At 38.3% G+C, this 27,973-nt stretch overlaps 3 protein-coding genes and 1 long non-coding RNA gene across 6 annotated transcripts; 2 read left to right on the plus strand and 2 right to left on the minus strand.

Moving 5' to 3' along the window:
- Window positions 1-3,373: 3,373 nt before the first annotated feature.
- LOC113315473 lies at window positions 3,374-6,023 on the minus strand. The gene is made up of 7 exons (XM_026563749.1): window positions 5,857-6,023; window positions 5,490-5,769; window positions 5,014-5,399; window positions 4,841-4,937; window positions 4,267-4,754; window positions 4,060-4,144; window positions 3,374-3,880 (listed from the first exon to the last, which is right to left on the minus strand). The coding sequence occupies exons 1-7, from the start codon at window positions 6,021-6,023 to the stop codon at window positions 3,374-3,376; spliced, it is 2,010 nt and encodes a 669-aa protein (XP_026419534.1).
- An 8-nt stretch (window positions 6,024-6,031) lies between these two features.
- LOC113318509 lies at window positions 6,032-6,829 on the minus strand. Its single transcript, XR_003344589.1, has 3 exons — window positions 6,764-6,829; window positions 6,622-6,663; window positions 6,032-6,163 (listed from the first exon to the last, which is right to left on the minus strand). It is a non-coding gene; the product is annotated as an uncharacterized LOC113318509 (long non-coding RNA).
- A 7,245-nt stretch (window positions 6,830-14,074) lies between these two features.
- Window positions 14,075-24,596, plus strand: LOC113317451. Of its 3 annotated transcripts, none has more exons than XM_026565570.1 (8): window positions 14,075-14,260; window positions 15,305-15,405; window positions 17,180-17,353; window positions 17,422-17,574; window positions 17,788-17,922; window positions 18,059-18,124; window positions 18,275-18,409; window positions 23,852-24,596. In XM_026565570.1, exons 3-8 carry the CDS (start codon window positions 17,266-17,268, stop codon window positions 24,124-24,126), a joined length of 852 nt encoding a protein of 283 aa, XP_026421355.1. In that variant the 5' UTR covers window positions 14,075-14,260; window positions 15,305-15,405; window positions 17,180-17,265; the 3' UTR covers window positions 24,127-24,596. The 3 variants fall into 3 exon arrangements, with proteins under 3 accessions (XP_026421355.1, XP_026421353.1, XP_026421356.1); XM_026565568.1 differs by having other exon boundaries at window positions 14,076-14,260; window positions 17,169-17,353; XM_026565571.1 differs by lacking the exon at window positions 23,852-24,596 and adding an exon at window positions 18,740-18,884 and having other exon boundaries at window positions 14,083-14,260; window positions 17,169-17,353.
- A 204-nt stretch (window positions 24,597-24,800) lies between these two features.
- Window positions 24,801-26,123, plus strand: LOC113315474 (F-box protein At3g07870-like). Its single transcript, XM_026563750.1, has one exon. It carries the CDS (start codon window positions 24,801-24,803, stop codon window positions 26,121-26,123), a length of 1,323 nt encoding a protein of 440 aa, XP_026419535.1.
- The last annotated feature ends 1,850 nt before the right edge of the window (window positions 26,124-27,973 follow it).

Consider the following 27,973-nt stretch of genomic DNA (forward strand, 5'->3'; position numbering starts at 1 on the left):
GCCCGATTTTTTACTACTGAGCCTGATGACTCATATCTGTTTGGAGCTTCATCAAGCGAATGTGGAAACAATTATGGTTAGTAGGGAATTGGAGTATAGAGGGATTGAAAAAGTTCTCTGAATGGAAAACTGAATTTTTAGCATGTCATTTCGAGGAATCAGCATATGGACTTTTGAAGACCCATCTAGAAGTAATCTTCATTTTTGGAAAATTCTTTCTCAATCAAGTTATAAGTCTAAAGATTAGTGGGAGTAAGTACCTAGTTGTCCAATATGTTGTTTATATTCCCAAATCCCATTAAAAAGCTCCGGGGCTTATGATAAACCGCCATATAAGCGTAATATAAGAACATAAGGCATATAATAGCCATTGAAATTAAACAAAAACAAAACCTAAACTTAATATTGCTTAGATGCAGAATTTTTAAAAAGAAAAGCAAACTAATTACTATTTCTTTGATTTCCTCGGTAGATCTGAAATCTCAGACTAAAACCGAGTAAATCTGGATTAAGGAGGAAGATAATGGAGGAAAACCAGGGGAAAAAATTTAGGAGTTTTTTTTTTTTTAGAAAAAACGGTTATGCAGAGCGGAAGAGAGAGATAAAGCACTTTTGGCCCATTCAGTATCGGGGTATCATCTTCCTCCAATACTGATTTTCTTGATGCTAGAATTCTAAAGATGGCGTTACAAAATATTACATTCCTAGAATCTAAGTTGAAGATACCGATCAGAAAAAAAATAAATAAGAATCTAAGTCGAAGAAAACAAGAAGAGCTTAGGATGTTGGAGCGCAGGCTGAGTACATGTACTAATAGTACGGTGGTTTATACTCATCAATAACATCTACCCCCGAAGTACGAACCGGGCATGGTGACGGTGAATTGAAAAATAATATTATTTTCTTGGCATCCAGAAGAAAACTTGCGATCTCATTCAAGCAAACAACAATGAAATTATTGCAACGGCTTGGATTATCTATGACAGGTCAAGAACTTTTATAGGAGCCAACTGCTGGACCTACTCAGCCTCTTCAATAGTTATTAGCCATTCAATGGAGCTTGCAACTAAAGCTTCACAAGGTTTTTTTTTGTGTCAGATAATCTAAACCTAGTGAATGCAATTAATGGCCATATGTCGATGGGAAGATCACAACATTATACAAGACTGTACTTTGCTCTTAGCTAGACTTTCCATGTCCGCTTGCAAGTATGTAAAAAGAAATGTAAATATGGCAGCTGATGCAGTCGCTAAATATGCTTCTATGAATCACGTTTGTAAGTGCTGGATGTACCAGCCTCCAAGTTTTCTCTTTGGAAAACTTATTTAGCACTTGCCTCTACGATCTTGTAACTCTCCCACCAATTTAACCTTCTCAATCAGCAACTCTCTTTATTGAAAGGTATAAGAAAATAAATTTTCAACCCTTCTTCACAGCACTTGAGTTGATTAAGAATCTGATCACATGGGTTATCATAAATCTTCGATGAAGTTAATGTTAGAGGTCATCGATCTTGATTATTGCTTCATTACATGATGATGATGATGGCATAGAATCCCTTACATGTTTAGCAACATAGTGATCCCATGTACCATGCCAATCAAACACTCCACAAAACATCATATCTTCCTGGCATCCAAATTCCTATCGATCACAAAAAGGAAAAAAAAACTTACAATCTCGTTCAAGCAAACAGTTACCGTGAAATAGCTGGCGGGTTTTCCTTGTCAGTCTGTGTTGAAGATAATAGGTAATTTGTGATTTGGTCTAGAATGATCTAGACACGTTTAATGGGTCAAAGAAGCTAACCTTCTACTACACTTGGTAAAGCCCAGTACTATCCAGGACTAACGGGCATTGTCTAGAGAATGCTGTCTCCAGAGCCTTCCTTCATGGTAGGTGAAGTAAATGAAAAAAAAAAAGTCACGTGTAATTTTAACATTCTAGACTCAGCTAGAGTGGTCCGTTAGATTAGCTTTCTAGAAGAAGTCACTAGACAAATCTAGTAGTGGTAATATGTCGGTTAGTAACACCTATAAATAGGAGACGATGGGATCATTTGGAATCCATCAAAAACTCAAGTGAGTTGAGAGCTACTAAGAGTGAGAGCTAGTTAGTAAGAGCCAAAGTGCCTCTTTGTAAACAACTAGTGTAAGCCAAAGTTGCTACACAAGCCTCTTGTAATATTTTCATTTTCATATTAATCAAAGCCTCACTTTCCAATTAACCAACCTCTCATTTCCTAAAATCATTTCCATAAATCCATCACACTTCCGCATTGCGCCAACAAATTTGGTATCAGAGCAAACCTAATCCAGTAGTCCTAAAACTTTATCCATGGCGATTTACCAAAATATTCAAGGTTTCAATTATGCCCAAAGTCTATTACAGTTTTTGATGGTGAGAGTTATGATTATTGGAGTTTGCAAATGAAAACATTATTCATTTCACAAGACTTATGGGATTTTGTAGAAGATGGTTATAAGGTAGCCGAGTCGGCAGAAGCTCTATCGCCATGGACGGATGCAGAGAAAAAGGAGTACAAGGAAAACAAGAAGAAGGATGCTAAAGCATTACTATTTCTACAACAAGGGGTAAGAAAAACTATTTTTCCTCGAATTTCGGTGGAGAAAACTTCGAAGGAGGCCTGGAATATTCTTAAAGTAGCATTCCAAGGATCAGAAAAGGTAATCTCCATTAAACTACAAAACTTATGGCGAGATTTTGATAATCTATTTATGAAAGAAAATGAAACTATCCAGAATTTCTTTTCAAGAGTTACTGGTATAGTAAATCAAATTAGTAGTTATGGAGATACCATAGAAAATAAAAGGGCTTTTCACAAAAATAGGCCCGTTTTTTTGGTGCTTTTCATTTCTAGGCCACTTTTTTTATTTATTGCTAGACTAGGCAAGTTTTGACCAAAAGTGATGGATGGAAAGTTAGCACCGTTAGGTGCACTTAAAAAGACCTAAAAGTCCTTTGAATCGGTTATTTCGACCCAACCAGCTACTATGACTCTTTATACGTCATCACCCAGTGCGTACGTGACATTGCTTACGTGGCAAGACCCACGTGACACTGCTTACGTGGCACTCTTATCTTCTTCTCCATAAATCATAAATGAACGTCTCCACGACCACATACTTCTGCTTCTCTTCATTTTCAGAACTGAAAAATGGGTGGTGGTATGAATGATAATGTAGCCTGCAACAATTTTATAATAAAATTTCTCCCATTTCAGAATTTGCATCGTCTTACAAAAGCATCCATTCATCCATTCACAAAAGATAACCAAAATGAAACATAAATAGTATCAACCATATTGTTCAGATCCAGTCACAGAACAAAAACAAAAGAGACAACCAACCCATCAGACTTTCATGTACTTCTTTGGTTTCTTCTTTCCCTTTGGATCTGCAACTGTGAAGGTGACTTTGTTGTTGACAGATCCAACATGTTGATTAGTCTGATTGAAAGCAGGTTGAGAAGAAGCCTTTCTCTTTCTCCCTTTTGCAGCACCTTGTTTAGAAGATTCTGAATTGTTTTGGTTCTTCATTCCATCCTTAGCAGTAGTAGATGCACCTGCAGAAGCACTAACAACCGGTTTCTTTCTATTGTACTTCCTTTTTGGTGGTTCAGGGACATGAGTAGATGATGTTGAGCCATCAACACAGGTTCTAGGTTTTTCTCCCTTTGGATTCTTTCCAACCTCTCCACCAGCACAAGTTATTGCATAGTGACCATAAACTCCACACTTCTTACACTTTCTCATTTTCTTCACACTTCCAGCTTCATCATAAGAAGGAATCCTCTTCTTTCTTGGCCTTCCAGTTTTTCTTATGATAACAGGAGGATTAATGAACTCTACCAGTATATTCTACACAAAGAGGGGAAGAAAGAGAAGATATTTGTTAAGATAGATATGAAACCCTTAAAGGTTGTGTATTATATAAAGCATGTATGAAACCCTAAAAGAATCCAAGAATCTTTGTTATTATTAAATATTTATTGCACAATAATCAATATGTTTTTCTTTAATAAAACTAGTGGTCTTACCCAGTCAATTTCAGCTGACAGTGGTTCAAACTCTGGAGCATATGTCTTTTTATAGTATTCCACACTGTATACAGGGTCACAGTAGCTACAACATGAAATCAGGGAAGCATATCCACAAATTATCAGTTTACAATCAAGCTTGAGCAAGGAAAAACAAAGGGAATATAACAAATCAAAACATTGGAGTGAAAAGATAGTGTGACTTACTCAACCCAGTTTGGTCTCAATGGTGTTAAAGCAACTATAACATGTTGACAGAGAAATCCCCTCAGCTGCCACTGCAAACAACTACATCTCTTTTTGGAAAGATCCACAACAAACGCAGCATCATGAACACTCCTGACCTCATACACCCTTCCCCTTACAGCTCCAGTTAACTCAAACAGATGATTTAAGTCCTGCATCTTTGTAATCAGCTTCATTGCTTTTGGAACTATCTCACCATCCTGCCAGCTTTCATTCCTCCTCTTGAAGAAAAGACCCATCACCAGTTTATTATACATTTGTGCAAGTGTAATGATTGGCTTATCTCTAAAGGGCTTGGCCATGTTGTTGAAAGACTCTGAGAAATTATTGTTGATGTGCTCACACTTGCTGTCATTTGAGAAATGAGACCTAGACCAGTTTTCAGGTTTTTGATCTATGAGATACAATGCAGCTTTTTCATCCTCAACAAATAATTTATCCATGTGTTGCTAAAAACAAACATGACATAAATAGTATCAAACTCATGTATGTAATACTTGAAATTACATTATATTGTTTTGAGAAATGAGCATACCTGATAGTGTCTCTTCTTGTAACATTTGGCAGCATTCCAGAAATGAACATGTAAGCTATATGACTTGAAATACTTCTTGAAATTCTTCATCAAATGTCTGTCAATTTATCAATAAGAAACAGTTAGTCATTGAACTTATATTATTAGGAAATATTAAGGATATAAAAGTTAACCTGAAACATAATATGTGCTCATCCAAGCAGAAGTATTTGTCACAAGCTTCACTAATCCCCTTCTGCTTGTCTGATATAATGGTGAAATACAAGTCTTCACCCAGTATAGCTTTCAAGTCTTTGAGAAAAATCTTCCAGTTCTCAATGGTTTCATTCCTACACACCATTATACCAAGAGGTACTAAACCATTCTGACCATCTAGACCTGTTGCAACCAGTAACACACCACCATACTTCCCATACAAATGGCAAGCATCCAATCCAATGATTTTCCTACATCCATCCAAGAATCCTTCTATAGCAGGCTTGAAGCAGAGTGTCATTGACAAGAATGTGTTGTCTGTGCTTCCATATGAGAAACTAGCTACACTGCCAGGCATTTTTTCCTGCAATTACAACAAAGTAATGTTAATGCCATATAATTTGTAATATTAAGACAAACATTAACAAACAAACAACAAAACAATTAATGTTACCTTCACCATTTCACAGAATGCAGGAATTTTCTTGTACTGCTCCTCATAGCTGCCATGAAGTTTCTGCAACACAATATTTCTTGCTCTCCAAGCTGTATGGTACTTAATGTTCACTTTTATTGTTTTGTTGAACTCATTTGCCAATGACTCAGGATCAGGGATTTTGTTTTTGCTACCTAGAGTCTCCAACCTATGCATGTACCAGTCAGCTACAAATTCTGGATTTGCACATCTATTCTCCCCTTTGATATTTCCATTGCATGTGTGCTTCACATTCCAACTTCTCAGAGTAAATGTAGTTCATTCACCCTTCAAAACTCTTCCATAAATGAACATAGGACACTTGGTCTTCTCATGATGAATGCACTTCACCCTAATCTTGTAGTTGTTTGAATCCTTAAACTTGACCTGATGTCTATGCTTCACACAGTAGGCCCTCAAATGCTTCTTGAAAGCATTCTTGCTGACAAACTTGCTTCCCTTCACTAGGTTGTAAGGATCCACTTGTTCAAAACTAATTCCCTCAGGGAACATCTCCTCATCTTCCTCATCCTTAAAATGTTGTGCATGCTCTTCTTCAAACTGTGTGTTATCATGAGGCTTTGAACAATTAGGCCCATCAGTCTTGTTGCTTTCTGATACTATAAGTTCAAGCCCATCATTCTTGTTGGTTTCTGATACAAATTCCTAAAAACAAATGACTCAGTTAGAGTCCTTCAAACAAGGGGAAAATGTGCATAACCAGTTATGCAGATGCATAACAAGTTATGCAGTACAAAAAAAAGTGCATAACTAGTTATGCAGATGCATCAAAGGTTATGCTTATCATAAATCACTGCAGATGCAAAAAAAAATATGCATAACTAGTTATGCAGTACAAAAAAATGTGCATAACAAGTTATGCAGTACAAAAAAAATGTGCATAACCAGTTATGCAGATGCATCAAAGGTTATGCTTATCATAAATCACTGCAGATGCAAAAAAAAATATGCATAACTAGTTATGCAGTACAAAAAAATGTGCATAACAAGTTATGCAGTACAAAAAAAATGTAGTTTTCACTTCAAACAAACATAACAAACAAACAAAGAATAAGAAAAACAAAAGACTACAAAACAAATGACAGCTTACCTTCTTCTTCTCTGTCAGAGACCAAGTCCCCATAATGGTCCTCTACAAAACCATAGAGATAAGGGAATTAGTACTAAATAAATTAAAGGATTATACAATCAAACACATCAAAGTTTAAAAAGAGACAGAAGCAATCACATACCTTCCTTGTCATTCTCAACCTCCACCTCCCCAAAGTTTGGATCACCAGCATCACTATCAACATTATCATCATCACTTGCAGCATCATTATCAACATTATCACCATCACTTGCAGCATCACTATCAACATTATCACCATCACTTCTCTCACTTGCAGTACCATCTGAAAGATACCCATTCTCAACTTTTTGTAGAAACTTATTGTAACTCTTGATATCTTTCTCTTCACTGTCATTGTCATTCATCTTCAGGACATCCTCATCATCAGGGTTACATTCATCTTCTTCTACATTTTTCAAGTGCATGACATACTCATCACTTTTCTTGTACTCTTGGGCAACTGCAAACAAATCTTCCACCACTTCTGCCTGTGTTGTAGCTTCAACCCAAAAGTCATGATTTAAATAATCATCTAATCTAGGTATCTCATTACCTTGTTCAGCTCCACTAGCCTCCAAAACAGGATTACTCTCAGCTACACTTGCTTGTGTTTGTTGAGTAAACTGTGGAATATAAACATCTCCATCATCATTCTCAGCTACACTTGCTTGTGTTTGTTGAGTAAACTGTGGAACTGATACACCTCCATCATCAACATATTCATCAGAAACATCTTCTTCACTACCAGCTAAATCAACAAACACTTTAGTAGGATTCTTCTTCTTCATCCTTGGTATTCTTTGACTTCTTCTAACTGACTTGCCATGCCATCTCTTAGGTGATGAACCACTAGTAAAAACTGGTTTTGGTGGAGTCTTAGAGACTGGCTTCTTTGGAGTCACATTCTTTTTGGGTGTCATTTGTGGTGGAGGAGGCTGTGAATCTGCAGTAACCTGAGATACATCTATCTCACCATTCTCATCTAGTGGAATCACTTGCAAATACAATGTAATCCAACCATGTTCATCTTCAATTGCATTTTCCCAGAAAAAGCAAAATTCTACATCATTAATGATGTTTGATGGTAGGCATGGATCAACAAACCATAGAAGGTCCAATGTCTCCCTACTGGTTAATCTCAACATAGGACTAATCCTAGACTTTAACTGATTTATACCCATATCTTCTCTGGACAAACCCTTAAACTCAAAACACATAACAGTGTTGATTAGATCCTTCACCTTAATATTTCTGGTTGGAAATATGTCCTGTTGAACCTCTTTAACCACTTTAACCACTTGCTTTCTACAATTAAGAACAACAAAATATATATCAGAAAAATTTATGGAAAACCTATCTCAGACAAATTCTAGAACCATAAAAACCCTAGAAATCAATTATCACACAAACCATAAAAAACCCTAGAAATCAATTTCAGTTAATCATTATCAGCAGAACCCAATTTTGAAATTAAGAAACCCTAGAAATTTATCAGTAGAACTTCATTATCAGCAGAACAAATTCGAACTTCATAAAAATTCTATAAACATAGAAAACCCTAGAAATTCGACAAACCCAAATAAATCAACCTTACAAACAAAACCCATAATAAGTTCATCACTGAAACGTTAAAATCAACCGAGAAACCTCAAAAAACATATTAGTGTTTTTTGTTACCTCTCTGTAGAACGCTTCTTCCTTCTCGTCATCTTCACCAGCAGGAAATCTTCAATTTGTTCTTCGAATCTCAACTAACAAAACACTGTTTCACTGATTTATCTAAAAACCCTCTCTGAAGAACCCTCTCTGAAGAACAAAAGAGAAGAAGAAACTAAATGAATCGATTTCTCAATCCAAGAATCTTCTGTTATTCATTACACCTTCCCGCGCTGTCGATAATAACAATGAAGAACTATCTTGGTCGTTCAATTCATCCTCGAGATTTCGTGTTACTTAGATTTGGCTCTCAGATAGCAACACGTGGAGATCTTATCGAGACAGGTGGACATCTAAACGTGCGTGACTGACACACACGTGTGAAGGACATTTCAGTAATCTTACCACATGTATGAGATCTCCCTATATGATATTTTGGCGAGATATTGACAAGTCAACGCGATAAATTGACCGAGATGGTTAAAGTGGATGGAATCCGTTTAACTTGCCTAGTTTTGCAAGAAATAAAAAAAGTGGCCTAGAAATGAAAGTGAGGGTCCAGACGAGGCCTACTTCTGCATATAATCCAAAATAAAAGAGTTGTAGAAAATATTTTAAGGAGCTTACCGTTCAAATTCGATCACATCGTCGCTGCCATTGAAGAGTCCAAAAATTTATCGACTCTCTCGGTACACGAATTAATGGGTTCACTCGAGGCGCACGAGAAAAGGATAAATAGGTTCGCGGAGCAACCGTTGGAGCAGGCGTTTCAATCAAAAATAAATTTCAGTGAAAAGAAAATACGGAAGCCAAAAAAAAAAGCTCCAGAGGGGGATCGTCATCAACATCACCTCACGAGAAAGGGTCGACATCAAATCAAGGGCCCAAAAATTTCTACCGCGGACGTGGAAAAGGAAAAGGAGGTTATAGAAACAACAACCAAAGGTACGGAAAAAATTACTCCTCAAATCTCCGATGCAGTATTTGCAAAAAGTTTGGCCATGCAACTGAAAATTGCAAGTACAAGTGCACCAAATGTGATAACTTAAATCACATGGAAAAAGATTGTTGGCTTAAAACTAATGAAAGCAACTATTCCGAGAAAAATGATTCTCAAAATCAAGTATTTTATTCCTGCCTCACCTCGCAACAAGAAGCGCAAGGTATATGGTATGTCGACAGCGGATGCAGCAGCCATATGACAGGAAACAAAGAATATTTCGTAAAATTGGAGGAGCAAGAGATTCCACCGGTCAAGCTCGGAGATGGAAAGTTCCAGAATGTTGAAGGAAGAGGAGTCATATCCGTACGTACAAGGTCAGGTAAAACTCGATACATACCTGATGTTCTTTATGTTCCTGGCCTATCTCAAAATTTATTAAGTGTTGGACAACTTATAAGAAAAGGGTACTCACTACATTTCGAAGACGGAGAATGCACAATTTATGATAAAATTAATAAACAATTGGTGGAAAAAGTAAAAATGTCAGGAAATTTTGTCTTTCTTTTATCTATGCCATCAATTGAAAATTTTGCAATGAGTACCAATCATATAGATGAATGCAAGCTATGGCATATGAGATACGAGCATCTCAACTACAGATCCTTGAAGGTTCTAAAATCAAAGAACATGGTAATTGGTCTTCCTAATATCAACGGTGGAGATAAAATATGTGAAGGTTGTATTCTTGGGAAGTTCCATAGACTTCCATTCACAAACAAATCGTGGAGAGCAAGAAGGCCCCTCGAATTGGTGCACGCCGATATCTGCGGCCCGACAAGAACAACTTCACTCAACAACAGAAGATATTTTCTCATATTTGTGGATGATTATACCAGGATGATGTGGGTGTATATTCTCGAGCAAAAGTCCGAGGCATTCCCTAAATTCCTAGAGTTCAAGGCGTTGGCAGAGAAGAAAAATGGTCACCAACAAAGGTTTTTCGTACAGACCGTGGTGGAGAATTTACCTCAAATGAGTTTATCAACTACTGCAAAGAAAACGGTATTAAGAAGGAGCTTACCGTCTGATACACTCCACAACAAAATGGCGTCGCGGAAAGAAAAAATCGTACGATCGTGGAAATGGATCGCAGCATGTTGAAAGCAAGGAAGCTACCCAACAGTTACTGGGCAGAAGCAGTCAACACGGCGGCCTACATCCTTAATCGTTCGCCAACAAAAGCAGTTCTCAACAAAACTCCATATGAAGCTTGGCATAAGAAAAAGCCCGAGGTAACTTCTTTCATAATTTTTGGTTGCGTAGCATACTCACATATTCCATTCCAACATAGAGAAAAGTTCGATGAAAAAGGAGAAAAGCTAATATTCATCGGATACAACGAAGAGTCTAAAGCATATAGACTTCTAAAGCCAGATACAAAGGAACTGGTAATTTCAAGAGATGTTATTTTTGATGAATTCAAATCATGGGATTGGAATGATGAAGCAAACAACTACGAGTTGCCACTACTCATCGAAGACGAGCCAGATCGGCCACGTCAAGAAGAAAGTACTCCACCAACAAGCCTGCGATCTCCTAGTCCAACATAACAAAGTCCAAGTTCATCGGAAGCAAGTGCCCCACCTAGAAAGGTGCGTTACCTAAGAGATATTTATGATACATCTAATTGTGCATTTATAGCACTAAAACCTCAAAAATATGAGGAAGCGGCAAAAGAAAAAAAATGGAGACATGCCATGGACGAAGAAATGCGAGTGATCGAGAAAAATAAGACATGGGAGCTTGTCAATCAGCCAATTGATAAAGAAATAATTGGTCTGAAATGGGTCTACAAGACAAAATATAATGAAGATGGGTCAATTCAAAAGCACAAAGCAAGGCTAGTTGCAAAAGGATACTCCCAGTAACCAGGAATTGACTACAACGAGACATTCGCCCCAGTCGCTCGCATGGAAACAATCCGGATGGTGTTAGCCTTGGCAGCTCAACTCAAAATGAAAGTCTACCAATTGGACGTAAAGTCGGCATTCCTAAACGGAGAACTTGAAGAAGAGGTGTACGTTGAACAACCTCAAGGATATATCCGAAAAGGAAAAGAAAAAATGGTTTATCGTCTCCGCAAAGCACTATATGGTCTCAAACAAGCACCGCGTGCATGGAACAGCAAAATCGACAAGTATTTCCGAGATAATGGATTCGAGAAAACTCCAAGTGAGCCATCCCTCTACATAAGAACACAAGGTACGGATTTCCTAATCGTCTGTCTCTATGTTGATGATTTAATTTACGCCAGCACAAAACAAGAAATGGCAGAAAAATTTAAGAAAGAGATGATGAAAGAATATGAGATGACAGACCTAGGACTTATGCGATATTTTCTTGGGATTCAAGTGAAACAATCCCCCGATGAAATGTTTATTTCCCAAGAAAAATATGCAGAAGACTTACTGAAAAGGTTCAACATGATGGATTGCAAATCAATTGCAACTCCAATGGGAACTAATGAGAAGTTGGTAAAAAATGATGGAGCGACAAAATTCGACCTAACCTTATTCAGAAGTCTAGTAGGCTCACTGATCTACTTAACAAATACAAGGCCAGACATCGTCAATGCAACCAGCATTGTATCTCGGTTTATGAGCGATCCAAGCAAGTTACACTATGCAGTCGCAAAGAGAATTCTCCAATACATCAAGGGAACAAAGGATTTTGGCATCAAGTATACAAGAGAAAAAGATAATGATTTAATTGGCTTCACAGATAGCGATTGGGCAGGTTCTATTGAAGACCGAAAGAGCACATCAGGCTATGTTTTCTGTATGGGCACAAAAGTTATCTCTTGGAGTTCTAAAAAGCAAAGCACGGTGGCATTATCTTCAGCCGAAGCAGAGTACATAGCATCAACAAGTGCAGCATGTGAAGCAGTGTGGTTAAGAAGAATAATGACCGACCTACAACAAAGGCAAATGTAGCCGACGACTATCTACTGTGACAATATGTATACAATTGCAATGACAAAAAATCCAGTCTTCCACGGAAGGACGAAGCACATAGAGCTACGACACCACTTCATCAGAGAGCTGGTAGAAGACAAGGAAATCGAGCTCCAATTATGTCCAACACAAGAACAGAACGCTGACATTTTCACAAAAGCAATTATGGTAGATAAATTCAATCATTTTAGAGACAAACTCAACATCACAAATTAAGAGGGGGTGTTGAAGATAATAGGTAATTTGTGATTTGGTCTAGACACGTTTAATGGGTCAAAGAAGCTAACCTTCTACTACACTTGGTAAAGCCCAGTACTATCCAGGACTAGCGGGCATTGTCTAGAGAATGTTGTCTCTAGAGCCTTTCTTCATGGTCGGTGAAGTAAATGAAAAAAAAAAGTCACGTGTAATTTTAACATTCTAGACTCAGCTAGAGTGGTCCGTTAGATTAGCTTTCTAGAAGAAGTCACTAGACAAATCTAGTAGTGGTAATATGTCGGTTAGTAACACCTATAAATAGGAGACGATGGGATCATTTGGAATCCATCAAAAACTCAAGTGAGTTGAGAGCTACTAAGAGTGAGAGCTAGTTAGTAAGAGTCAAAGTGCCTCTTTGTAAACATCTGGTGTAAACCAAAGTCGTTACACAAGCCTCTTGTAATATTTTCATTTTCATATTAATCAAAGCCTCAATTTCCAATTAACCAACCTCTCATTTCCTAAAATTATTTCCATAAACCCATCACATTTCCGCATTGCGCCAACAGTATGAATATACTCCATTGAGTCGAGAAGTTCTTGAAATCATAAAACTATTTTCCTTCTCGTGGTGACTAAAATCATCATTCAGTACTAGTAGTATATTCCCCATTTTTTTGTTCTTTCTGGAACAATCGAATTTTCTTTTGCTTGTTTCTTCTCATAATGCACCTTTGGTTTCTTCAAATCTTCAAAGCATATTACATTCTTCTTCACTGCAACAACTTCATGGTGATGATGATCATGATCATACACAAACATACAATCCGTACCATTTCTGTAATTCCTACTGGTGATTACCAATTAAATTGTTTTCTACAACTCCTCTTACCCGACAATTTGATTCTTCAATTTCAATGATTTTGATCATAACTAATCATACCCCCAAATTCTGATGAAAATTTTCATCACTGTATAATATCCAAAGAAATCTGATTGACTGTTGATTAGGAATGCTAACAAGGTTTGAAATTTGATCGTGATCATTTTTATTGTGATGAAATCTCGAAGAAGCAGCAATCGTAATGAGTTTGTATTAAGGAATGGTTTTTATGTTGGAAGTGTTTGGATAAGACTTGGAGAAACAGTGCCAACCTAGTACCAAACCGCATTGATTTTGTTTGTTCTTTAGTTCGATTGACACGTGCCAGTTGCTACCGACCCCACCAACCTCTCTTTTTTATTTACTTTTTTTCAGTATTATCTTCAACACAACACAAACAGGTTGTTAGTCCTCAAGGGAGTTGGGGGAATTGGGTGTAGTTGTGTTTTTTCCCGTTAGTCGTGAGGGAGTTCGAGGGAGTCTCTCAAAATCTCCGTTAGTCGTGGGAGAGTTTAGAAGAGTCTCCCAAACTCCCTAAAAATCCACGTTAGTCGTGGGGGAGTTTGAAAGAAACTCTTAAACTCCCTGTTAGTGGTAAAAATTAGAATGATAGGGAGTTTGTTTTTTCTGGGGAGTTCTAGGGAGTTTATAGTGTATTTTTGCCTCACTCCAAATCTCTCAAAAAAGTAGAGATTTTGGGAGAGTCTCTCAAACTCCCTACACTCAACACACCAAACTCTCTCAAACTCCCTATATTCTCTTACACTCCCTCAAAATCCCCAAGATTCAACATACATTAAACTCCCTCCAACAAAGAGTTTCGATGTCCATGACGGCAGGCTTGCCGCTTTGAGTTTTCATCAGAAATCAAAAAGAGGAACCGGCGGAAGATAGCGACAGATTCACGTTCTGTCTGGAGGGAAGGTAAGACACTGCGAACGCCGTACTTGGATTTAATGTTTAGTTTTGTTCTCTTGTGAAGATGATGACTGTATTTCTCAGGGTTGTACTTGAGTTGCAGAGTTGTGTTATTCTTAGTCAAGGCTCTCTGATCCCTCTGTATTCTTATTGGTTTTGTGTTAGATTTACTTTTTGGTTTAGATCTGAAAACTTTGCCATTTTTGTGCTAAACACGGGAACCTGATACACAAACCAGTCAGTAATGTTCTTTTTGTTTTGTAATGTCTGGCTGGTATCACTGAGTTACATTGGGGTTTGAATCATGGTAACTGCAAAAATTACCTGATGAATTGAAATCTTTTAAAAGATTTAAATTTTTGGGACATTATAATTCACTTGTTATTTAGATCTAAAAAATAATACCTCTTTTTTGGTGCAAGTTTCCCAGCTACTATGAAATTGGAGACATAATAATCTGTCATTAATTTTGTGAATTTTCACTTTTTATTTACATCCGGAATACTCCATTTTTTTGGAGCCCAACTACCATCAGAGACTTAATTCTGTCAGTAATTTCTACGGATTCTTTGTTGTGGTAACATCCCAAAAGGTTACCTCTTTTCATACATCTATAATGACGAAAAGTTAAAAAAAGAAAAACATTTGACCATGATTTTCAAAGTGACAAAATTTATATTTCTCCAATATAATGATGAATATTAGTTACTACATGGAGGCAAATTCCTTAAGAATGGGTTAAATTTCAAGTGTACATATACATTTTTTCATTTTGTAGAGTTATATTTTGTTAGCATAGTCTAGCACCCCATGGTCTTGTAGATAAGTTTGTGCATAACCCATGGACAATTTTTTCCTAGCTGGTATATTTTGAAAGAGAGTTATGTCTTTTCTTAAATTTTTTTATACTTGGCTGCCTATATCTGAATATTCAAGGTATTGGTGATTTGCTTAGAGATGAGTATGGTTATGGTTGGGGACTCATAATGTTTCATTATTTTGTAACATGAACTTTCTATAGGCTTACAAGAAAGCTTTATCATGTTGCAGCATAAGAAACAACACAAAGGGACGTGAATTTCTCTATCACACGGCCAGTAGTACCAAGGAGCTGAGACACCTTACTTTTTAAACTCTAAATTGAGAAACAGGTATGACCGCTGTCCGGCCTATCTTCATTCTACAAATTAAAATAGTTGTGTGGAATTCATACACATGTTCTTTATGTTAGAGTTATGTCTGTTTTACAAAGCTGTTCCTATGATTGCGAGAGTACTCATGGTTAATCTTTAACTTCGTTTTTCCCAAACGGTAGTGTAAACAATTAGGTTGTGCTCGGTAGAGTTTAACTACTAGTTATGATAGTTGTTAAAGTGTCAAACAAATGAACCAACTTTAGTTGAGATTTCATTGGGGTTTGCTTTCTATTCTAGAATAATGGTTTCAGGGTTAGATTTTCTTTATTGATTGTCAAAGACTTATATTTTAATGAGATTCTGGGTTAAAGGAATTGAGGGAAATCGCAACACACTTACTTCATTAGCAAGCCTGAAACGCTGGATTTCGTTACCCTGCAGACACGAACCAGGATTCAGGACTTGCGCTTGAACTGATGTTTAAGACACTGGTGTCCAAGTGATGTTTATTGATTGTGAAAGACATTTTTTAATGAGATTCTGGGTTAAAGGAATTGAGGGAAATCGTAACACAATTACTTCATTAGCAAGCAAGCCTGAAACGCTGGATTTCGTTACGTTGCAGACGCGAACCAGGATTCAGTGGACTTGCGCTTGAAGAGAGAGAACCCGTTGCTGAGGTTTTTCTGAGTTTCAGACTAACCAGCATTGGGAGGAATGCAGTCAGAGAAGAGGCGGCTGTCATACTCCACATCATAGAGGAACCAAAAGATACTGTTGTAAAAAGAGAGTGTAATATTACACAAAACAAAGTGAAAGGATCAGGACACCGGTGTGTAAATGATGTTTAAGACTAGAGATGCATTTGAATGAACCCGATCTGTGTTAGAAGTGGAAACTGAAATAAGTTTATGTATATAAATAAATGGTTGTTGAATGGTTCTGTGTGTATATAAATAACTGCAAGGCAGATCTGGCATGCACTTGCTAGTTCTCTTCTACTCATTGATGCATGTGAGTGATAATGAGTTGAACGCTACAGTAAACTCCTGCTTTATCTGCTTCTCGTGAATAATTTGGCTTCTTATCTCGTGAAGTTCATACACCTATTCTTTATGCTTTTCCTATGATCGCTCATCATTAATTTTTAATTCTAGTTAACCTAGTTTTTCCCAAAAAAATTGGCAGTTTTAACTACTAGTTCGATAGTTGTTTTTGTTTAGGTGACAACACTAATTAACTATTAACCATTCAATTTTAGTCGAGGTGGTTTTATAGCTTCCTATTCTAGAAGAATTGTTTCAGGAGTGGATATTCTCCATTGATTGTCAAAGACGATACCCATGATATTTTGAGTAAAGGAACTGAGGGAAGTCGTAACTGAATTATCCCATTAGCAGGCCTTAAAACATAGTAGTTGAAACACCTGCGACACCATATAAAAAGGATCAACTTTGATATCCCTTTCGAAAGCCATCTTCCTAAACCCAGTGGAGGTCCCCTTGAAGGGAGAGAACTAACATCAGAGAAGAGACGGGCGGTCATATTCAGCATCATAGAGGATCCAAAAGAGATGGTTTTAAAGAGAGTGAAATATTTACAAAATAGTGAGGGAACAATCGCTTGAGATACATTTGAATAAACCCAAACTATATTAGCCCTCCAAAACTGATTTCAGAAGAAATTTTAATGCCGAAAAAACTGTTTAAAATCAATGAGAATATATTTTTTGGAAACCACGTGAAATTTGCTTGACAGTTTTTGTTTTGATTGGTTAGTTTTTCTACAGGTTCTTACACTGTCTGCATCTTAGAGGCTTTCACCACATATACTATCTCTCTCTCTCTCCATCCATATATATATAGCGAACGACAGATGGAGAACGATAGAGAGAAACTGAAGAATAAATTCATGGCCACTTCAAGACCAACCAGCTCAAGTTCGGATTTTGCTCGTAGACAATGTGGGTCCTCTTTCTTGTCATCAAACTTATTTGTTTGCAACAGTTCTAAATATTTGTGCAAACCGCAGGTGAAACATATCAAAGAACTGACAAGGGTTTTCTGGTTTCTGAAAACAATACTTGTCATGTTGATGTATCAACCACTTACATCACCGTAGATGGAATGCTTATGGTGGCAGACTCCTGTGGCTCCCTAGCAGTAAAACCTAACGCTGACAAAGGTAGCCTTGTTGTTTTGTTTTTGTTGTAGAACATGTAGGAGTACCCATACAATACTTGTACGGGTACTTTTATGGATTTTCTGGATTCTGAAAGCCATACTTTTATGTTGTAGAAATGTAACAGTACCATGTACGCTGTGGGTTCAGCACCGGGCATTCTTGTCATCAAGATTGTTTGCTTGCATTATTTCTAAACATCTGTGCAAACTGCAGGTGAACCATATCCAAGAACTGATATGGATTCTGAAAGCAGTACTTCTCGTTATGATGGTTTAGCTACCGAAGAAGAAGCAATTTCACTTTGTAATAATATTCTCGCCCGAGCAGTAATACCAATGTCGGGCAAAGGTAGCGTTGTTGTTTTATCTTTGTTGTAGAAAATGTAACAATACCCGTACCATATACCCTGTGGGTTCTGCACCAGGCTTTCTTGTCATCAAAATTGTTTGCTTGCATTATTTCTAAACATCTGTGCAAACTGCAGGTGAACCCGACTCCCATGGCTCCCAAGCAGTAATATTAAAGGAATTAATACCAAAGGACTGCAAAGGTAGCGTTGTTGTTTTATCCAATACTCGTACCATATCAGTGTTACAAAACTGCTCTGTTTTGCTCATATACAGTGTGGGTTCTGCACCAGGCTTTCTTGTCATCAAAATTATTTGTTTGCATTATTTCTAAACACCTTGGCGAACTGCAGGTGGACCATATCCAAGAAGTCATATGGGTCTTCTGTATTTTGAAAGTCTTGATGATGGTCCAACTACCAAAGAATCAATTTCACTTTGTAATGATCTGAGTGTCTCCCCAACAGTAATACCAATGTCTGGCAAAGGTAGCGTTGTTGTTTTATCTTCTCCTTGTGAATAATTTGTCTTCGCATCTGCTGAGCCATGTTTAGGTAGGTTATGTATAACTGACATCTGTTGCTGGTACGACTGTTCACTGTGCATATACACGGTGCTTGTGCAAATAATTGCCTGCTTTACAAAGATGCATGGGTCTGTGTTTAATTGTTTCCTGTGGAACTGGTTTTTGTCTTGCTTCTTTTGCATATTATCAAGATTAGATTTATGACCACAAGACCAAACGGCTTGTTCGGATTTTGCTGCTGGTGCTCTTCATAGTTGCAGCTCTTCTAATGTGCTATATATTCACTCTTAAGTCTTTCTAGGTCCATGGTGTAAATCAAGCTCAAAGATATACAGTGTGGGTTCTTGATGCAGCATCTTGATACCTTTCCTAATTTTGGTCTTTTTAGATTTCCTTTTTCTTTTATAATTCCTTTTCTTAGATGTTTGATTTTTAGGAAAGATAGGTTCATATAAATAAGGGATTGTAAGATAGTTTTATTCATTCAGTTTTAAGAGATAATACACTAGAGTTTTCTCTAAAGCCTTGCATTGATTTGATTCTGTCATCAATTCAAGAGCCTTGCATCGAATTTGATTGAACTCTTCGATTCAAGAAGTCAGGTCTCTAGAAATTTAACCTATATTTCTAGATTGAGCTGAATCACCGTTGATACGCTGCGCCAGGTTGGTATCAGAGACAGGCTACGTTCTTTGTCTGTCACTACAATGGTGAGACCTCGTCGAACACCAGTTCGTACTGCAGCAGAAATCAATCGTGACGCCATTACTGAGCTACAAGCCCAGATGGCTTCCATCACAACTGCCCTCCAACCCCTTCTGGTTCAACAACCAGCACCAGCCGTACGCGAGCATGTTGCTCACGTTAACAGTACCAGAGACGATGTTGATGACGAAGAAAACCCGTTTGCAGACGACGTTAATCCCTTTGCTCCTCTACACACCAACCGTACTCTAGCACCAGATAACGTACCAAACGCAGCAGCTCATATTCATTGGGAATCGGGTTTCAAAACCGAGATACCAGAGTTTCATGGAAATTCTTCAGCTGAAGAACTGCTCGATTGGATAGTCACGGTAGAAGAAATCCTAGAATTCAAACGAGTTCCAATGGATCAATGTGTTCCTGTCTTAACAATGCGTTTTCGTGGCAGAGCAGCTGCCTGGTGGACACAATTGAAGACAACTCGTGCACGTCTTGGAAAACCAAAGATTATGTCATGGGATAAACTTTCATCAAAACTTAAGAAAACATTCTTGCCTTACAATTATGACCAGCTAATGTTTCAGCGTCTCCATACCATCCGTCAGGGAAATCGATCTGTGGCTGACTACTCTACTGAATTTTTTTTACTTCTCAATCGAGTTGATATACAAGACTCTGAGCGTCAACTGGTGGCACGGTTTACAGCAGGATTACGACAACAGATCCAACACACAATCAATCTCTTCCATCCATCAACACTGTCAGAAGCACATCAGCAAGCTTTGACTATTGAGGCGCAAACTAAATTATCCTTCTCATCATGGTCTACTGTTCGTTCTTCTCGACCAAATCAGACTCCGACTGCGACATATGACGCTATATCTGTCAAAGCAGACACACCCATTGTTCCAGCTCTTGACACTCGACAAACTCGACCAAACTCAATTCGTTGCTTTTCTTGTGGAGATTTAGGTCATCGACAGTCTTCCTGCCCCACTAGAAACAGAAGAGGCCTCCTCCTTGACACTGCTGGTAATGACGTTGAAGTAATTTACGATGAGGAAACTACAGAGCCACAGGATGAAGTAGAGGTTCTTAAAGCAGATAGCGGACCAGCATTAATGTTGCGACGTGTGTGTTTAGCTCCGCGTGGAACAGATATCAACCCTCAACGACATAATCTTTTTCACTCAAAGTGTACTATTGGAGGCAAGGTGTGTAACTTCATAATTGATTCTGGTAGTAGTGAAAACGTCATTGCTGAGGAGGTTGTAACCAAACTTCAATTATCAACAGAACTACATCCTAACCCCTACAAGTTGGCATGGTTGGATCGGAATACTGATGTACTCATAACTCGACGAGCATTGATTTCTTTTTCGGTGGGAGATTCGTATAAGGATCAAATTCATTGTGATATTGCTCCAATGGATGCTTGCCATCTACTTTTAGGACGTCCTTGGTTATCTGATCTTCGAGTACAACATGATGGCTATCGTAATACCTACAGTTTTCGTTACAATAATCGCAATTTCACTCTACAACCTTCTTTGCCCGAGAAACAACATACACCATCAGCTCCAGTCCTTTTCTTGCAGCAAAAAGCTTTTGAAGAAACACTTCGCGAAGAAAGATATGTTCTAATATTGATCAATTCGGTTGTCAGAAAGTCTTTGCCGTCACCTCCAGAACATTTTCAAAGACTATTGAAAGAGTTTCAGGATGTTTTTCCTAATGAGTTACCACCCGGCCTTCCTCCACTCAGAGATATTCAACACCATATTGATCTAATTCCAGATGTTGTTCTTCCTAATAGAGCTCATTATCGTATGAGTCCGAGTGAGCATGAAGAACTTAGACGACAGGTTGAGGAACTTGTGTTGAAGGGATATTTACGTGAAAGCTTGAGTCCGTGTGCAGTCCCAGCTTTGCTTATACCAAAGAAGGATGGATCTTGGAGGATGTGTGTCGACAGCCGTGCTATAAATAAAATTACAGTACGCTATAGATTTCCCATTCCCCGTCTCGACGATCTATTAGATCAAATTGGAGCTGCAACGATTTTCTCTAAACTGGATCTTCGAAGTGGTTATCATCAGATACGGATCCGCCCAGGAGATGAATGGAAGACGGCTTTTAAAACTCGCGAAGTACTTTTTGAATGGCTTGTCATGCCCTTTGGCTTGTCCAATGCACCAAGCACTTTCATGCGTGTTATGAATCAATCTCTTCGGCCCTTCATAGGTAAGTTTGTAGTTGTTTATTTTGATGATATTCTCATATTTAGTAAGTCCTTCACTGAACATCTTGCACACTTAAGAGAAGTACTTCTTGTTCTCCGTCGAGATCGACTATTTGCCACACAAACAAAGTGTGAGTTTGGCTCTCCTGAGGTTCACTTCCTTGGATACATCGTCTCAGCACAAGGTCTAGCCGTCGATCCGAGCAAGGTAGAAGCAATAAAATCTTGGCCTACTCCTACTACTTTATCTGAAACTCGAAGTTTTCATGGTCTAGCATCTTTTTATCGAAGATTTGTGCCGCAATTTAGCAGTTTGATGGCACCTATCACTGATTGTATTCGTCATGATAGTGTCTTCACTTGGACTGCCGAAGCAACTACAGCTTTTGAGATCATTAAGACGAAATTGTTATCAGCACCTATTCTAGCTCTTCCAGATTTTACTCAAGTTTTTGAACTTCATAGTGATGCTTCTAAGTTGGGCATTGGTGCTGTCTTGAGCCAACGCAACAAACCTATTGCCTTCTTCAGTGAAAAACTGGCTGGAGCTCGTCTACGTTATAGTACTTACGATGTGGAATTTTATGCAGTGGTTCAAGCAATCAAACACTGGAGACATTATCTTTTCCATAAAGAATTTGTTCTTTACACAGATCATGATGCTTTAAAACACCTGAACAGTCAAGATAAAATCTCAGCTCGTCACGCATCATGGATATCTTACTTGCAACAATTTACGTTTGTTATCAAACACACGTCAGGTGTTTCTAATCGAGTTGCTGATGCCCTGAGTCGTCGCCATTCTTTGCTGAGCGTTCTTCATGTATCAGTTCCGGGATTTTCCACCTTTGCTGATTTGTATGAGTCTGATGACTTCTTTGGTCGAGTTCTTCTTGACGTACAGAATGGTCTTTCTCGAGATTTCACTATGCACGATGGCTTTCTTTTTCGAGACAGTCGTCTTTGCATTCCAGACTGCAGCCTCCGTCTTAAACTTGTTGCTGAAACACATAATGAAGGACACATTGGTCGCGACCGGACGTTGTATTTACTTTCTCAGTCTTATTTTTGGCCTGCATTGAGACGTGATGTTGAGCGTTTTGTCGAACGTTGCACAGTGTGTCAGACATCAAAAGGTCATTCCACGAATGCCGGTCTATACCTTCCTCTCCCTATTCCAACACAACCATGGACGGACATCAGTATGGACTTTGTGATGGGTCTTCCTCGTACACAAAAGGGTTTCGATTCAATCTTTGTCATTGTTGATCGTTTCTCCAAGATGGTGCACTTCATTCCATGTAAAAAGACTTCAGATGCAGTCCAAGTCGCAACACTTTTTTTTCGAGAGGTTTACAGACTCCATGGATTGCCAACTTCCATCGTTTCTGATCGGGATTCTTGATTCTTAGGACATTTTTGGAGGTCTTTATGGAAATTACTAGGAACCAGCCTTGACATGAGTTCCGCTTATCATCCTCAAACGGACGGTCAAACAGAAGTGACCAATAGATCTTTGGGGAATTTGCTTCGCTGCCTTGTGGGAGATTCTATTAAAACTTGGGACTCAAAGCTTCCTCAAGCAGAGTTTGCTCATAATCATTCACTTAATAGAAGTTCAGGGTTCAGTCCATTTCAGGTCGTTTATGGTCTTCTCCCTCGTGGTCCTTTGGATTTATCTACTCTTCCAGACCGTACACGTCTTCATGGTGTAGCTGATGATTTTGTAGACAACATTCATACGATTCATACGAAGGTTATTACCAATCTCGAGTCATCCTCCTCAAAGTACAAAGCTGCGTCTGATTCTCGTCGCCGTCGTGTTCTCTTCGAAGTAGGTGATCAAGTTTGGGTATTTCTCACTAAAGATCGAATGCCGGCTCATGCTTATAATAAACTCAAGGCAAAGAAAATAGGTCCTGTCACAGTTGTGGAACGAATTAATGACAATGCTTATCGCCTACAACTTCCAGCAAACATCAACACTTCGGATGTCTTCAATGTTCGTTATTTATCACGTTTTGTTCCACCAGACCCAGTTCCAGATTCGTGGTCGAATCCTTCTTCCCCGGCGGGACCTGATGCAGCATCTTGATACCTTTCCTAATTTTGGTCTTTTTAGATTTCCTTTTTCTTTTATAATTCCTTTTCTTAGATGTTTGATTTTTAGGAAAGATAGGTTCATATAAATAAGGGATTGTAAGATAGTTTTATTCATTCAGTTTTAAGAGATAATACACAAGAGTTTTCTCTAAAGCCTTGCATTGATTTGATTCTGTCATCAATTCAAGAGCCTTGCATCGAATTTGATTGAACTCTTCGATTCAAGAAGTCAGGTCTCTAGAAATTTAACCTATATTTCTAGATTGAGCTGAATCACCGTTGATACGCTGCGCCAGTTCTGCATTAAACTTATTCTTCTTTGCATTATATCTAAACATTTTGTGGAAACTGCAGGTGAAACATGTCAAAGAACTGATGTGTGTTCTCTGGATTCTGAAAGCAATACTCATCAGGATGATGGTTCAACTGCCTCAGCAGCAGTTTTAGGTTGTGATTGTATGGATAGCTCCACCACCTTAATGGGTTTAGCTTGTGCAGGCTCCGGAGGCTCCCGAGAATTAATATTGGGAGACTCCCAAGGCAAAGGTAGCGTTGTTGTTTTATCTTTGCAGTGCTTGCTCAGTTTTATCATGAAAAAAAAGGATCCAGCATACAGAACGACACGTTGACCAAAGTCAACTTTATTTTGCCACGTGTTTAACTTTTATGATGTGTAGAACACTGGATTTTGTGGTTGGTGGGTCGGGTCTGGTAATTGGGCCAGCCCGACTGAGCTTATGTAGGGAGCCTGGTCCCTTTTTACTATGGGATACCTACTATGGCCAGCCCGAAGGAGGACGTTAGAGTTGGGGCCCATTTCTTCCCTATCCCTATCCCAATGCACCTAATGCTGCCCTGAGTCCGTGCGATCTCTTTCGGTGTATTTACGGTGCAAATTTTTCTATGGGTATAGTAAGATTGTTATTTTTTAGTGACACGTGTCAATGTGTGCCACGTCTTAACCTTTAACGACACTTCAAGCTGACATAATCGGTGGTCGGTTAGTTCGTACTAGCATTAGGTTTAATATATATATGATTTCTGTTTTTGAGTCTAACTATGATTCCGTCGTCGTAGTTTTTAGTTTGATTGCTAAACTAGGTGATTTCCTTTTCAAGTTCTTGTTTGCATGATTTCCTTTTTCCAGTCTTGGTGTTGTTTTAGGAATCATTGAAGCCTATAAATAATAACAAGGTCTAGCATTGTACAAAAGCACATCTACCAAAGTTTTTTTTTCCTGAAACTAGCTAGATTTTCTTACTTTTTGGTTTTTGATTTTTAGTTATTAGTTCAACCATCATCTATGGAGTCTCTTCCCTCGGATATTGTACAAGAAATACTTTCTCGGGTTCCAGCTGAATCTGTTTTAGAGTGCAAATTAGTTTGTAAAAAATGGGTAACTCTCATCCATGGAAGTAATTTTGCTAATATGCACCTCAGTCGCCAGCTTAAACTTTATCATGATGGCAACGATGGCAGTGATAATTTAGGTTCTAAGGTGGAGGAGCCATGTCTCTTTTTTGCTTGTCGCATTGACGACCCTGACGAGTTCAGAACTTTACTTCTCCATGGAGGACAGGTAGGTGATAGAGTTGGCGCTGATGAGAAATACATTTACAATCAAAATCTGAAAAGGATCCATCATCCTCCTATGCACCAGGATCCTATGTGTAATCACTTAGTTGGCTCTTGCAATGGTTTGGTTTGTGCATTTCAACGCCACCATTTGGTTGTAGATCCCATCTATATCTGTAATCCCCTTACCAGAGAATATGCTTATCTTCCAGAACTAGTTGTAAAGAAGGAAGACGTGAAACCTTATCGTGTAGTAGAAGGGGAGGTTGACATGTTGGGAAATACATCATGTGGGTTTGGGTATCTCAGGTCAACCAGTGAGTACAAGGTTGTTAGAATCCATTACCTCAGCTTTAACGAAGGAACTGTCGAAGTATACACACTTGGCAGTGGTTGTGGGTGGAGAGCGATAGGTAAAGTTCCCTATCGACTGAATACCTCAAGCGGCGGTATGGGTACCTATGCAAATGATGTCATTTGTTGGACTTCGTACAACAAAATTGTGGCCTTTGACTTGGCTAAGGAAGAGTTTCGACTGCTGTCTGTCCCTCCTCGACTGGAAAACCGTGGGAAGGAAGATAGATGTGGACTTGTTGCACTGGGAAGGCATTTGTGTCTTTATGTGGATGATAGATCACGTGTGGAGATCTGGTCCTTGATGGGAAGTAGCGACTCAAAAGAGACCTGGCATATGGAGTTCAGTATAGACTACGAAGCTGTAGTAGTAGATTCTCGTAAAGAGGAGTTTCGGCCGATTTTACTTACAAAGGACGGTGGACTTACATTCTTATATGCTGAATCTGTGCTATATTGTTATGACACCAAAACAAATATTTTGAAGATGGTTTCCAATGAAGCATCAGCCGACAATTTCGAAGTCGTCGAAGCAATTGCTCACGTGAATACATTTGCATCATTGCAAGCTATCGGGGAAAATTCGAAGAGATTCACGGTTCATCCACGTGGTGTCCGTTTAGATGAGTTGGACCGAGTTGATCTGAGTGAGAAAATTGATACTACCCGTTTCAGCTTCAAGCGATCAGCATCGTGATATCCCAGGGAATTGATGATAAGCATTATGGTATCCCCTCTCATATTCCTCTGTGTGAGGAAATCGATACAATTACTTTCAGACTCAGGTGATTAGCGTAATGATATTTTCTTTCATCTGCTTAGTTAAATTTGTGATACAATGATCGTTTTATTCGGCAGGATTCAACTAATTAGAACTCTGGTTGTCCGTGTTCTCCATGTACTTGAATTAGATTAAAAGGTTCAGCTGATGGTATTAAGTGATGATAATTATTTTTGGGTTCATCTTTTTAAATTGTTGGTAATTTGATGTGTGATAAATTTAGCAAAAACTCAAATTTATAGATAGATAAAATCAAGGCTGTCAACGGGTCCGTCCGGGTAGTACATGGCCCAGAACCGGACCCGACATATCAACGTCGGTTTTGGGTCCTAACGGTTCCGGGGCCGGTTCCATAATGTGTTGGCCCAGAACCGGACACAGTAAAGGTCACGGGTAATCACCGGGTCCGGGTACCCATCGAGTAAAAAAGCAAACTTATATGACTTCCCAATTTTATGGCTCCTGAGTACTGAAAAAGGATTATTCAACACCTGAAAAGTGACCATCTTTAACATACATATAAAAGTAGAGTAAACTTGAGCTTAGAATCCTTAGATTAGGAAAATCAAAGTTACTTTCCTAGCTATAAGTAAGAATCTGCCATTATATATGATAAATATTAAATACAAAAGTTAGCAGACATTTTTTTAGCCGATAACTACAAGTAACGCCAGCCCTAATGGCTAATATAGTCTGTCGTATTATAACCACAAAATTTGACAGACATATCATTCTATAAATGTAGAAGCCCCAAAAGATAAATGCGTTTCCTTCACAAGTACATATACAAAAAAGAAGGATGTAGTTCGCACTTCGCATGTTCTTTGGCTATGCCTATATAATATATATATACCAAAAAGAAGTTCCAACCAGTTCACTAAAGATTTCACCATCATATTTCCAATTGTTCCTGCAAGAGAAACAAAAACAGTTAATCATATTCCCAATTTTTCCCAATTCAGAAACCACCTCAAAATTATTATCACTACCACATTCTCTACCAAGTTTAAGGAAATACATTACGTAAAGACAATGTGCTACGAGTAAAAAAGTACAAATCTTGCATCTTCAACCAAACAACGTGTACAAGTAACCATATCACAATCAAAGACCTTGCATGTGATGAAGCAAGAGTTGCTTCCGTGATTGCACTCACCAAATATACAACTAGCTAGGGCCAGGACCACAAGCAAACATTAAAATTCCCAAATATACAACTAGCTAGGACAAATATTGTATAGACAGACACAAGTCAAACTTTCTTACGAATGTATTTCCTTATACTGTACTAATCACATTTCGACAAAGTTTAAGGAAATACAAATTTGTGCATTCCAAGGTTAGCTGGTTATTTTACCTTAAATTGATAGTCAGTCAGTTAGACAATGTGCGATGTTGCATCATCATCGTCTGACTCGAGCTCCTCCATTGCCTCCAAAAGAGTCTGAAGTGAAGTACTACCTAACCCAAATCCCTCATCTAACACAATAAAATAGTTAGTTGACGTACAAGAACCATAGTAAATGAATCACTAACTAAAATTGATATAATAGCAAACATGAATTGAATATGTTACTTACTCTTCAGCGCACTTCATATCCAATCTTGTGTGCATATCAGAGCTTCAATTGTTTCTGGAAGCATTGAAGAACGAAATTCATCTACAACTCTACCACTGGTGTTGAAAACAGATTCAGAAGCCATCGATGACGCAGGAATTGCTAATATATCACGAGCTATCACTGCTACAATTGGATACATTGGTC

The sequence above is a fragment of the Papaver somniferum genome, chromosome 10 (genome assembly GCF_003573695.1).
Source record: "Papaver somniferum cultivar HN1 chromosome 10, ASM357369v1, whole genome shotgun sequence".
Taxonomy (NCBI): domain Eukaryota; kingdom Viridiplantae; phylum Streptophyta; class Magnoliopsida; order Ranunculales; family Papaveraceae; genus Papaver; species Papaver somniferum.